Source organism: Colletotrichum fructicola (assembly GCF_000319635.2).
Source record: "Colletotrichum fructicola Nara gc5 chromosome Unknown KSG_Nara_v1_contig01, whole genome shotgun sequence".
Lineage (NCBI taxonomy): Eukaryota > Fungi > Ascomycota > Sordariomycetes > Glomerellales > Glomerellaceae > Colletotrichum > Colletotrichum fructicola.
This window is the reverse complement of record NW_027094051.1, coordinates 3,344,144-3,356,780: the sequence shown is the minus strand read 5'-3', so window position 1 is coordinate 3,356,780 and position 12,637 is coordinate 3,344,144. Positions and strand designations below refer to the sequence as shown.

Genomic DNA, 12,637 nt, shown 5'->3' with positions numbered 1-12,637 from the left:
GAACCCCGCGGTTGCGACGGGTCTGGAGAGCTCCCCGCGTGCTCCAGGAATAAAGAAGAGTGTCGATCGAATTGCGCATTTCCCTTTTTTCTCCCAGCAGTGTTTCTCTACTCGCGTTCCCTTGAGTTTGATCCGAAGCTCTCATCTGTTCTGTCCATCATCCGAACGCTTTCAGAGACCTCCCACCAGCAGAACGTCACGATGGATGTTGAAGCGCTGCTCGAGCAGCTCACTCTGGAGGAGAAGGTGGCCCTCACAGCTGGTAAGTATCTTTGATAAGTTTTGCTCAGATCAAATCTTAACCATACTTCAGGCAACGGATGGTGGCATACACAAACCATTGAGCGTCTGGGCATCAACCCGATCCGCCTCTCCGACGGCCCCAACGGCGTGCGCGGCACTCACTTCTTCGACAGCACTCCCTCCGCATGCCTTCCCTGCGGCACGGCCATCGGCGCGACATTCGACACAGAACTCGTCAAGCGCCTCGGAGGCCTGCTATCAGATGAAGCCCACGCAAAGGGCGCCCACGTCCTCCTCGGGCCTACGGTCAACATCCAGCGCAGCCCGCTCGGCGGTCGCGGCTTCGAGTCCTACTCTGAAGACCCTGTCCTCTCGGGTGTTCTCGCCGGCCACTATGTGAACGGAGTGCAAGAGTCTGGCGTCTCTGCCACCCTCAAGCACTACGTCTGCAACGACATGGAGAGTGAGCGTATGGCCGTGAACGCCATCGTCACAGAGCGCGCCATGAGAGAAATCTACCTGCTTCCCTTCATGATCGCCATCGAGATGGGCAAGCCGCGGGCCATCATGACCTCCTACAGCCAGCTCAACGGCCACCACGCCGCCGAGAACAAGCACATCCTGCAGGACGTCCTGCGCGACGACTGGAAATGGGACGGCCTGGTGATGAGTGACTGGTACGGCACCTACAGCACATCCGAGGCCATCAACGCCGGTCTCGACCTCGAGATGCCTGGCCCGACCCGCTGGCGTGGCGAGACCCTCGCCCACGCGGTCACCGCGAATAAGGTCAAGAAGTCCGTGCTGGACTCCGCCGTGCGCAACATCTTGAAGCTCGTCAAGCACGGTCTGGAGAACACCAAGATCCCGCCTAATGCCCCCGAAACCGAGGCCAACACCCCCGAGCACATCGCCCTGCTGCGCGAGGCAGCGGCCAAATCTCTGGTTCTCCTGAAGAATGAGAGAAACATCCTGCCCTTCGACAAGACCAAGAAGGTTGCCGTCATCGGCCCCAACGCCACCATTGCTACGTACTGCGGTGGTGGCAGCGCCGGTCTCAGAGCCTACAAGACGGTCACCCCCTTGGAGGGTATCAAGGGCCTCGCCAGCGACGTCGTCTTCTCCCAGGGCGCGTACGGTCACCAGTCCCTGCCTCTCCTCGGCAAGAACCTGCGCACGCCGGACGGCAAGCAGAAGGGCTTCGTCCTGCGCATCTACAATGACCCTCCCGCTGCCAACGGCGCCGCTGATGCCCGCAAGGCGCTCGAGGAGCGCGTCCTCGACGACGCCAACATCTGGTTCGTCGACTATGAGAACGCCGAGCTCAACCCCCTCTGGTGGGCCGAGACGGAGGGAATCCTCACCCCTGAGCGATCTGGCGAGTGGGATTTCGGTCTATCTGTCCACGGGACCGGCGAGCTGTACATCGACGGCAAGCTAGTCGTCTCCAACGTCGAGAACCAGCGCCTGGGCAATAGCTTCCTCGGCTGCGGTACCGTTGAGGAGACGGGACGCATGCACCTGGAAGCCGGAAAGGACTACCGCGTGCTCGTGCGCTTCGGCTGCTCAGCTACCAGCAAGATCAAGCCCTCCGGCACGGTCGACTTCGGCCAGGGCGGTGTGCGCTTCGCCGGATGCCCGAGACTGGAGCCCAAGACCGCGATCCAGGAGGCCGTCGACGTCGCCAAGAGCGTTGACCAGGTCGTCATCTGCGCTGGTCTCAGCGGCGAGTGGGAGTCTGAGGGCTTCGACCGTACTCACATGGCCTTGCCCCCTGGCACTGACGATTTGATCGCGGCCGTTGTTGCTGCCAACCCCAACACTGCTGTAGTCATCCAGAGCGGCACGCCTGTTGCCATGCCTTGGATTGATCAGGCCGGCGCGGTCGTTCAAGCTTGGTTCGGCGGTAATGAGTGCGGAAACGGCATTGCAGACGTGCTCTTCGGAGAAGTCAACCCGGTAAGCCATCTCTCCTTTATCAACAGTCAAGATGCAGGCACTAATAAACCATCACGCAGGCCGGAAAGCTCCCTCTCACGATGCCCCGCCGCGTCCAGGACAACCCCGCCGCCCTCAACTTCCGCTCCGACAACGGCCGCGTGCTCTACAGCGAAGACGTCTACGTCGGCTACCGCTGGTACGATACCCTCGACATCACGCCCCTCTTCCCCTTCGGCCACGGCCTCTCGTACACCACCTTCTCCGTCTCCGACCTCTCCGTCTCGCAAGACGCAGACAAGAGCGTCACCGTCCGCGTCAAGGTCACCAACACCGGCTCCCGCGCGGGCGCCGAGGTCGTGCAGGTCTACGTCACCCCCGCGGCGCCGACGCCGCTCACGAGCTCCATCCGCGACACCATCACGCGCCCGGCCAAGGAGCTCAAGGGCTTCGCCAAGGTCACCCTCGAGGCGGGCGCGAGCGCCACGGCGGAGGTTACGCTGGATCTCCTGCGCGCGACGAGCTACTGGGCCGAGATGGAGGACTGCTGGCGCAGCGATGCGGGCAAGTACGGCATCCTGGTGGGCACGAGCAGTCGTGGCGAGTTCTTGGAGTCGTCTATTTCTGTAGAGAAGACGAGGAGATGGAGCGGTCTGCGTGCTTAGACGGGGGCATCACTTGAGAAATTAGACATCATGCGAAGGCGCTTGGTGGAATGACTGTACATTGTAATGAACCCATCACGAATTAGACAAAGAAAATTCTGTTCAAACTTCACGTTATGGAATTCCCAATTGGCATCCGTAATTTGCCCAGCTGTGGAAGTATCTATTTCTGCCATCACAAACACCCCTTTCCGCACTCGACTCAAGCCACTTCGGAAACCGTCCGATTCTCCCCCAACAAGGCCCCTCTCTCCCATCACCCGATCCTCTCCACAAAGACCACCATCCCATGTCAAGTGACCAACAAAGTGGAAATCCGAGCTAAGTAACTGGGGACCCCGGAAATAATCGCCGGGGGGTTAGTTTGGAGAAGAAAGAAGAAGAAAAAACTAGCAAAAGCACTAAAAAGGCCCCCAATTCTCCGCATTCTTCAACCCCAAGAAAACCAAACTTGCTATTTCTCCCCCTCAAAAAATATCGCCGCCCATTTCGCCGAAGCAACGAACCACGCTCTCGGGTTTCATACCCCATGATTCCCACCCCCACGATGGGTCGCCGGTGACTTACAGCATGCGTCGATCAACGTCAGTGTCATCTACAGCGCGGAGGAGGAGGAGAAGTGACAGCAGCAAGACGCCCGAGACGCCGGCTGCCGCCGCCGTGGTAGCGGTAGTCGGTCCGAGCAGCAGGGCGAGCTTGGCTAGCAGGGCCTGCGATGCGTGTCGGGCCCGCAGGAGGAAATGCCACTTTGAAGAGGGTGCGCAGAGTCCCGGGGCGCAGTGTCGTGATTGCATCCGGCTCGGGATCTCGTGCAGTTTCCTTGTGCCCACGAGGCCGAGGGGTCCGAAGCGAAGGTGAGCCGATCTGATCTGGGGTAAAGAACATAGCATGGGGGAAGGATTTGAGGGGGAGGGATTGATGTTACATATTTCTGCGCATGCAATGTGTACTTACATCCTTGTAGGAAGAGGCTCGCTTCAATGTCGGATAAGAGTGACGTCGAGCCGGCAAACGAGACTGAGACACCGGCACAGATACCAGCAGAAAGACCAGTCTCGCGGTCGTTGACCCATGAGCCGGTCCTAGTCTTGCCTGCTGATGATGGACCTCGTCTTCCGAGGGTGTCGCAGGCTAGATCGCCATATGAGACCTCGCATGCAGTCCTCAACGGCCCGTCACCTCGCGCAGTAATCGCAGCAGCCCACACCGACTCGCCGTCGATATCCGGCCAGGGGTTTCCGACAGACGAGGTCTGCTCCAGAGCGCTCATCAACATCATGATGGCCGACTACCTCGACCTGGTCTACCCCTTGGTGCCCGTCGTCCACCGGCCGACCTTCCGCCACGACCTCGCCAGCAACCGCGACCTCACGGACCGTGACTTCTTTGCGCTGCTGATGAGTCTCGTGGCTCTCACTGTCGGGCTGCTGCCGTCGCGGTTTAGGGTGTACCGGGCCGTTGATCCTGAAGTAGGCATCCGCTTTGAGACGCGCACTGCGTTCATCAACTGCTGTGCTGAGATGGCTACGCGACTGAGAGATGCGACGTATTTTGATCAGATTAACTCACGAAAATGGGCCGTCTCGTATGTGCTCTCAGTAGCGTGCTTTCAGACGGGGCAAGCAAATAGAAGTAGGATGTTTGATATCGAGTTCATGCAGCTCGGGAGGCTACTCGGACTTCATCGCATCTCAGACTACGACGGACTCAACTGCATCGAGACACAACTCAGAAAGAAGGCCTTTTGGTTACTTTTCTACGCCTGGGCGTATGTATCTTCTCCAGTCACTCTCATACTAACACAACTAACATCCCCAGACACACCAAAGTCCAAAGCGGCCGCTCAGAACACCTAACCTACTTCCACCCCAACGACCTCCGCGAAGTCAACTTCGAAGCCCTGATGCCCCTCGCCGTCGACGACGAGCAAATCTTCGAAACGCGCATCGTGCCCTCCGTCCCGCCCCTGATCTCCCCCGGCACACCCTCCGGCGCCCAAGACCCGCCGCGGCCGCCGCAGCTCACCCTCACCAGCGCCTACAACCTCCACTCCCGCGTCTTCCTCAAGGGCCTCCGTGAGGCCATGACCACCGTCGGCTGCGAGTGCGAGCTCCGCCGCGGCGCCGCCGTCCGCCTCGCCCGCCTGCGCGACCTGCTCGCCGAGCTGCGCTACATGCTCGACGACGCGCCGGGGCCGATGCGCCAGTGGGCGTCCGCGGACAGCTACGAGGCGCCCGTCACGCCGTGCGGCGGGGACAGCCAGCCTGCGGTGTCGAGCTACGACAGCCCTGCCGCGGACAAGCAGAGCCGGCCGGTGGACCATTCGAGGATCGTCCAGGGCCAGGCGGACATTATGAGGGCGAATTTGCATGTCACGCATCTGTGGCTGCAGAGCATACTGCTCGAGCAGATTGACGTGGTGCTGCAGGAGAGTGCGATCGGGCCGAACGCCGCGATGGCGGGTGAAGATGTGGCGGCTGCGTTGAAGGCGAACTGGGCTGAGAGGGAGGACATTTGTCGGCAGCTGCTGCACTTGTTGCACAGCATCCCGTATGTCTACCTCGAGCCGAATGGGCTGTATCTGGTAAGTGAAACCCAGCACCTTGATGGATGAAAGCTAATATTTGGGCGTGGTAGACGTACAAGGTGCGGGATGTGGCGGTGACGCTGCTCAACTGCCCCTTTGAAGCCCACGAGCGGCCTGCGCGACGCGCTGCGGAGTACATGCGCGATTTCACCAGGGCGTTGTCGCGGCTTGACCGGAGCGAGTTTGTGAATACCAACAGCTTGAAGAGCTGGGTTGATGTTGATCGGGAGATGGCGGTTCAGTGAAGTCAGGGGCAGACATCTCCGTCGTCGGTTGTCTAAGTTTGAATCCTGGAACTGTCCGTCAAGGTCCATGAATTCACACAACAAAACTGGTTCCGAGGTAGCCACATACCTCCATCCTACTCATCGCTTTTTCAACCCTCGATAAAACTAGCATCTCCAAACTCGCGTCTTGTCATCTAGTTTCAGCATTTATATACCCAACATGTCGACATTGACTACGTTCACCTGCTTTTCGAAGTTGCCGCCCGAGCTTCGAGAGATGATATGGATCGAAGCACTCACGGCCTCACCATGCGTATGGTATGCCAAGAAGAACTGCTTCTACGGATACGAGGAAGATGAGGCAAAAGCGAGGGATCCATTCTTCACCCGCATCAGCGAGTCGCCGCCCGAGTGTCGCGCAGGCTTTACCAATAGAGAGTCCTGGTCCTTACTCCACAAGGTCTACGACAGAGGACACTGCATTGCAGAGCATCCGCCGCTGTCCGGGGTCTACTGGGCAGATTTCGGCAAGACCCTGTTCCACCTCGACAGCTGGGAAACGGGGATCTTCACGTTGATGGCCCTTGAGGAGTCATTTCTCGAAAGAATTGAGCACGTCGGACTGGAGTGGCGCATGAGGCCTCAGATGGGAGAGGTGTGCCAGTTCCTCGCCGCCCATTGTCCGAGGCTGAAGACGATTACTTTGCAGAAGCGAGACTGGAAGCTCAGCTAATGCCACGATCCGCTCTTGGGGTCTGATTCGACCGCCTTTTGTGAATGGATCCTGGGCTATGAGGGTCCCGAGATCACGCATGATGTGAAGGACAAGTCGGAGCTCCGCGATGAACTGATGTACTATTGGGAGGGATCCGGGAGAAATAGGCCTAAGATGCATCTTGTCTCGTCTTGCTCCCCGAACTTCAACTTCATTCCACATCCCACAGCCGGGAAGCTGTTCCTGAAACCATTTCATGAATAGGTACGGAAAGTCGAGTAGCGTTGTCTGTATAGGGCCCACCCAAGAGTTGAGTTTTTTACGTATTAATTTGACCTTAATTCATGGCTCTCGAGAAACATGGGACTCCAGATCTGTATGACAGCACTGCAATTCGGCGATTTCAATTTGGTGGTTAAAACTCAGATGTACAATTCCGTTTGAATTGCTCGCATAATTGCGGTTTCAAAGAAACTCAGAAACGTGAAAGAAGCCTCGGTCTGAACAGCCAAGAATGTGTGATCTGCTCCGGCTACCGCTTCGAAGTTCATTATTCAAGTACGGTGCTAACTGCCGGAGTCGGCTCCGGCTCGCGGTGCCGGGACGGAGGAGTGGGTCCCGGATGTATGCCGGTAAAAAAGCGACTGGCACTCACACTCAGCAACACGGCACTTCTCGCAATTCTGAATGCAAAGTCACTTCCCTGCACATCGCCTCAGTTCCTTGAACCACCTAGATCACCATAATCTCTATAATGCCGTCTTCACATTGACCTAGGCATAGAGACAAAACGCCAACGGCGCAGACGAGCTGCATCTGCATGCAAGCCTCAAACTGACCGGCCGACTGAAGCAGAGCCAAAACAGCTGTCGTCTTGTGACAGCTATCCTGTCTCTGGTCGCCGGCGACTGAGACATCAGCCTCGAGGACCTGAGCGCCAGGGCATTTTCATTTGCGAAAGACAGACATCCAAACGAGTGGCAATCCGTTATCGCGCAACAGAGAGGTCCAAACATCGCGTGCAAAACTTACTGCACAATTCGACCCTGTTTCGGCGCGCCGATTACTGATTGGTCCGATTCGTTTCAGGGACCAAAGACATTCTTCAACCTGCTCACACCCAGCCTTCGGCTTTTTCGAGTGCCGTACCTGATGGGAAACATGAGCTGCATGCAGGGATGAACCTAGCCAATGGCGCTAAACCCCAGTGCATCCACCTCCGCTGCGATCTTCAGTCACCTTACCCCAAGAACCCCATGGAAATTAGCGTCCTCCACAAACAAACACCCCGGCTTTAGCTTAACGGTGAAGCTTTTGACATGTTCCTACGACAAAGGGCAAGGCCACACAATCGATCGATACCATGCTGCTTGGCTTTCTTATCGCACATCAAGAAATCTCTTAGTAATGTCTCGGACCTACTTGTCGTCTCAAATTGGCTTCAAGTCTCATGGTCTCAAGGACTGCCCGATGTTCGGGCTATAACATCAATCATGGGACGAAGTCCGGCCGTCCTCGTCTCTTCAAGCTACCCCGCCCGTGACCGGGTACCCCTCACATGAGCTCGGGCTAACATTGTCGAGTTTAATAGACCACACCGCTGTTCATTAGCGGACACGTCCTCCGTTCCTCCGCTTTCTTGAGTCAAATACTTGCTGTTCAGCACCCGCAGGACGAGAGAGGTGAACCGCTAGTCGTCGACAACCATCACTCCTTGGAACGGAACCAAACATGCTCAAGGCCCTCGTCGCCGCCGCGGCGCTCGCCGCGCCGGCATTCGCGACAGTACAGGATGACTGCCTCGCTCTCACACCCAAAACGATCGTGACCAACTCGACGGTCAGAGTGCAGACGTTCGTGGCTTCGGGCACGAATCTCACCTTCCCCGAGCAGAATGCGAACTGCGGACGCGCGAGCCAGGTTGTCAAGGCGAACTTGTGCCGAATCGCCATGAACCTCACGACTTCGGCCAAGTCTGAGGTTGTGACGGAGATCTGGCTGCCTGAGAAGTGGAATGGTCGCATGGTGACTGTGGGTGGCGGAGGTCTGGACGGATGTAAGTGTTGGAGAGTGAGATATGAAGCCTTCCAGTTAACTGACCGTATGTTTAGGTGTGCACTATGAGGATCTCGCGTACGCAACTGCCAACGGCTTCGCGGCCGTGGGAACCAACAACGGCCACGACGGCACCTCGGGCGTGCAGTTCCTCAATAACGACGAGGTCGTGACTGACTTCTCATTCCGAGCGTACGCTTTAAACTTTCCATCCTCAGAAACTATAAGCTAACCATGACATAGGCTCCACGTAGGCGTCGAGGCCGGCAAGCAGCTCGTGCAAACCCTCTACAAGAGCGGCGCCAAGAAGTCCTACTACCTGGGCTGCTCCCTCGGCGGCCGCCAGGGCATCCAGGCCGCGGACATGTTCCCCGAAGACTTTGACGGCATCGTCGCCGGCGCCCCCGCCGTCGACTTCAACAACCTCTACTCCTGGCGCGCCGGCTTCTTCCCGCTGACCAGCGCCGCCGACTCCAAGGACTTCATCAACGCCACCGTCTGGAAGACGACCATCCACGACGAGGTCCTCAAGCAGTGCGACACCATCGACGGCGCCGAGGACGGTATCATCGAGGACCCGTCCCGCTGCCACTTCGACCCGTCCAAGATCCAGTGCAAGGACGACACCAAGGACAAGGGCCAGGGCTGCCTCACGGCGCCGCAGGTCGAGATCGTCCGCAAGATCTTCGCGCCGACCAACTACCCCAACGGCACGCTCTTCTGGCCGGGCATGAACCCCGGCAGCGAGAAGGTGTCGGCCGACGGGCTGTACGCCGGCAAGCCCTTCGCGCTGTCCGAGAACTGGTTCCGCTTCGCCGTCAAGAACGACCCCAAGTGGGACCCGGCGACGTACAAGCTGGACCCGGACGGCATCGACGCGGACAAGAAGAACCCGGGCCGCATCCGCACGAACCCGAGCGATTTGTCAAAGTTCAAGGCGCTCGGTGGCAAGCTGCTGATGTACCACGGCACGCAGGACAACCAGATCACGAGCCTGCACACGCCCATCTTTTACGACCGCCTGGCGAAGGGCATGGGGCTGGATAACAAGGGCATGGACGAGTTCGTGCGCTACTTCCGTATCTCGGGCATGTTCCACTGCACGGCGGGCCCGGGGGCGTGGGTTGTTGGCCAGGGCGGCGGCGCGGCGGCGATGAATGATAATCTGCCGTTTGACGCGGAGCACAATATCCTTGCTGCTGTGGTGAACTGGGTTGAGAATGGGGTCGGTCCGGAGACGATTAAGGGGACGAAGTTTGTGAATGACACTGCGGGGTTGGGTATTGACTTCCAGCGTCGGCATTGCAAGTACCCGTTGGTGAACTCGTTTGGAGGGTCTGGACCGCATGGGTCGAAGGATGTTGAGAACTGGACCTGCAAGCCCCCGAGCTGACTGAGTTCACTCGAAGATCATGATGAGCTGTAGAATAATGTATCCTTAGTAATAATTGATGATGAAATGTTTTGCTTACCGCAACTTTAATTGGGCTGTTGTCACGGGCGCATTTCGCCAACTCGTCCTGAGCCTGAGGCGGGGGGTAGTCACCTCTCACACCCCTCCTCAACCTTCCTTGCTGGAATCCACACACACTTGCTGCGGCTGAGTTTGGAATGAGGCAGGCTGTCATAAAAATAGGCGAAGATGTGCGCACGAGACCAGCTACCTGATATGGCAACTAAGCCCATGCGCCTCGGAATCGACAACTCACTGCGAAATTGATTGGTCAGTACGGCACCTGTTGGTGACAAATAATGTTGGTTGTGAAGCCTTCAAATGGCCTGATCAGCCATGCGCCAACGTCGTGCTTCCGCTCGGCATGCTTATCCGTCTTGTGTTGGCAGCCCGACTGAATATGGAACAGGCTCAGCGGGCGCATCAAATCAGGCAGGACACTTGAGTATTAGAACATGCCGATAAGATTGTCTGCCTTACTCTTTCCTGCAGGTATTAGGCAAGATCTTCAGCTTGTCTGCGCGGTTCGTCATGTGTACCTACTGTCGACCGTACTTAAATTACCACGAATCTCGCGCCGTAACTGATTCGACTCATCCACCGGTAACCCAACGTAAGAGACACGAACCACCTACTGGGACAACTGCGATATACGCAGCCCTCAATGAAACTTTTTGAAATTCTCTCAGTACGGCCACAGAGCTTCTAGAATTACACAATGACTACTGCCCTCCGAAATTCAGTAGCGGGGGGGATGTATCGACACCATGCATACTATTCCTCGAAGAATCATAGAGGCAATACCACCATTGACAGCGACACTTCTGAAGATCTTCTTCGTGACAGACGAAGCTCTTACAGCCCTCATGGCGGGGCGTCCGTTTCCGAGACTGCCATTCACCGATTTTCGGAAGACATTCCATTGCTTGGCAAGCCTGCGGCGAAGAAGCGAATCTATTACATGGACATTGCAACAGCCGATGTATCACTAGTTTGCCTTTTCCTGTCGATTTTGGTCGTTGCCGATGAAAACATCTCGTGGCACCTTGGCGTCGGCAACTACCAGCTCATCGTCATTGGGTTTCTGCTCAGTATTATGAGTCTCTGCCTCTCCAGTGTGTCGCCGATGCTGTTTGTACTGTTGGAAGCAAGATTCGGCGACTCCATTCTCCAGAACTATGATGCGATCCTCCGAAACAAGCCTTTAGCATCCAAGCTCGGCATTGTTTGGCGGGTCGTTCTCATCTTGATGCTGGCACTTCCAATCGGACTCAGCGTTGCGTACAAGACTTTCACAGGTGGCCATAGCAGCATGAAAATCAACGGCCTCGATTACATACCAAACACAACATGGATCGGTATGTGGGCGCCACCTGGAATAACCTCGGACACTGGGGTGTCGGCCTTCTTCAATGCGACCACAGCGTTTCGAGAAGCGACAGCACAAGACCTCAACGGCACTGAACCTCCCCTGCCTACTTTCCCCCAGCCGTACGGATACAACATCTTATTTCTCAATGAAACAAGCGTTGCGGCGCTTGATACTATACGAGCCGAGTACGTCACTGCCATACAGGAACTCCTTGCTGCCGGTGAGGAGTGGTCTATCACTGCGCCGGTAACTGGTACTGTTGCCAGCTTGAGCAGCCTAAGAACAGGAAACCGAGCTCATTTCGAAGAGTCCTTTATATCATTTTGCGAAGAAGGCAATGTCGGCAATAAGACGATCTATGCGAATACTGAGTTGTACAACTACTGGGAGTTCTCCTTGGCCAATGGCAGAATGCAATCGGATCAATCATGGCAGATACTCGGTTTGGTCCCAACTAAAGCGGATTGCGAGGAAATGTCACATTACGTCAATCTCTACCAAGTCTATCGGCAAAGGTGCTGGGCTACATGGTCAGTGACTCGAGGTGGCTTCCAGCTCGTCGAAGGCTCTTGCGACGAGACCCTCCTGCCATTCGCGCAGCAACAAGTCACTTCTTGGAACGTCTTGGCGCTTCAGAATTGGTACATGTCTCCCTTGGCGGAGATGTTGATCACATTTAGTGGTGATAATGGAAGGGGAAACCAGTCCCGCTGGATGACTCCGTATATGGCGACTTCCGTGGCAACAATGCTTTGGTCAAGAATCGCAATGCAGCATCAGGAAAAGACTATGAACTTCAACTCAGAGAATTTCAAAATGAGTTGGAACATCTGGCAGACGGAGAACGGCACCAATCTTACATACGAAGAGGTCGGCATCCATTATCCAGTCGACCAAGATTCTCAAACAATCTTATACAGCCGCCCAACATTGCGGAAATCGCCTTGGCTCTATCTTGTCTTTGTGAGCCAACCGGTTCTGGCCATCTTCATCCTTGGGTTTACTGTCTTATTGTATTCAGCGCCTCTCGGAAGGGGCTTTGGTTTGGTTTCCATCTTGTCAGGTATCGAGCCACGGAGTCTAAGCAGTTTAGATGGAGCCTCGCTCTCTGGAGAGTTGACAAAGAGTGTCAAGCTGATCATGAGACCCATGCACGCCGAGGAAGTCAGCACGATCAAGTATCGCGTAGTGCCATCGTCTGAAGGCAACGAAAGAGGCGGAGATCTAGCTCGAAACGTCGTTTACCACTAAGATAGTTGTCAAGAAAGCATCGAATGGCAAGTAAGGCGACTACCTGCCATCAATAATTTTATTGAAGTTCCTGAGTGATAATGAGCTCAGAGTGGTAGATTGTCAGGCCAAGCACAGTTTTAAATTTGGCT

General features: G+C 56.3%; 5 protein-coding genes across 5 annotated transcripts; all 5 read left to right on the top strand.

Annotated features, from left to right (window-relative positions):
• Positions 1-201: 201 nt before the first annotated feature.
• bglI-0 (putative beta-glucosidase I) lies at positions 202-2,846 on the top strand (the record flags this gene model as incomplete). Its single annotated transcript, XM_032019937.1, has 3 exons — positions 202-262; positions 314-2,202; positions 2,262-2,846. The coding sequence occupies 3 exons, from the start codon at positions 202-204 to the stop codon at positions 2,844-2,846; spliced, it is 2,535 nt and encodes an 844-aa protein (XP_031882708.1).
• A 570-nt stretch (positions 2,847-3,416) lies between these two features.
• Positions 3,417-5,678, top strand: CGGC5_v000980 (uncharacterized protein; the record flags this gene model as incomplete). The annotated part of the gene is made up of 5 exons (XM_032019939.2): positions 3,417-3,700; positions 3,811-4,431; positions 4,483-4,614; positions 4,665-5,430; positions 5,484-5,678. The coding sequence occupies 5 exons, from the start codon at positions 3,417-3,419 to the stop codon at positions 5,676-5,678; spliced, it is 1,998 nt and encodes a 665-aa protein (XP_031882805.2).
• A 202-nt stretch (positions 5,679-5,880) lies between these two features.
• On the top strand, positions 5,881-6,393 carry CGGC5_v000979 (uncharacterized protein; the record flags this gene model as incomplete). Its single annotated transcript, XM_032019940.1, has 1 exon — positions 5,881-6,393. One exon carries the CDS (start codon positions 5,881-5,883, stop codon positions 6,391-6,393), a length of 513 nt encoding a protein of 170 aa, XP_031882706.1.
• A 1,713-nt stretch (positions 6,394-8,106) lies between these two features.
• On the top strand, positions 8,107-9,823 carry faeB-2-2 (putative feruloyl esterase B-2; the record flags this gene model as incomplete). Its single annotated transcript, XM_032019941.1, has 3 exons — positions 8,107-8,431; positions 8,487-8,622; positions 8,674-9,823. The coding sequence occupies 3 exons, from the start codon at positions 8,107-8,109 to the stop codon at positions 9,821-9,823; spliced, it is 1,611 nt and encodes a 536-aa protein (XP_031882806.1).
• A 778-nt stretch (positions 9,824-10,601) lies between these two features.
• CGGC5_v000977 (uncharacterized protein) lies at positions 10,602-12,506 on the top strand (the record flags this gene model as incomplete). The annotated part of the gene is made up of 1 exon (XM_032019942.1): positions 10,602-12,506. The coding sequence occupies one exon, from the start codon at positions 10,602-10,604 to the stop codon at positions 12,504-12,506; it is 1,905 nt and encodes a 634-aa protein (XP_031882807.1).
• Positions 12,507-12,637: the final 131 nt, after the last annotated feature.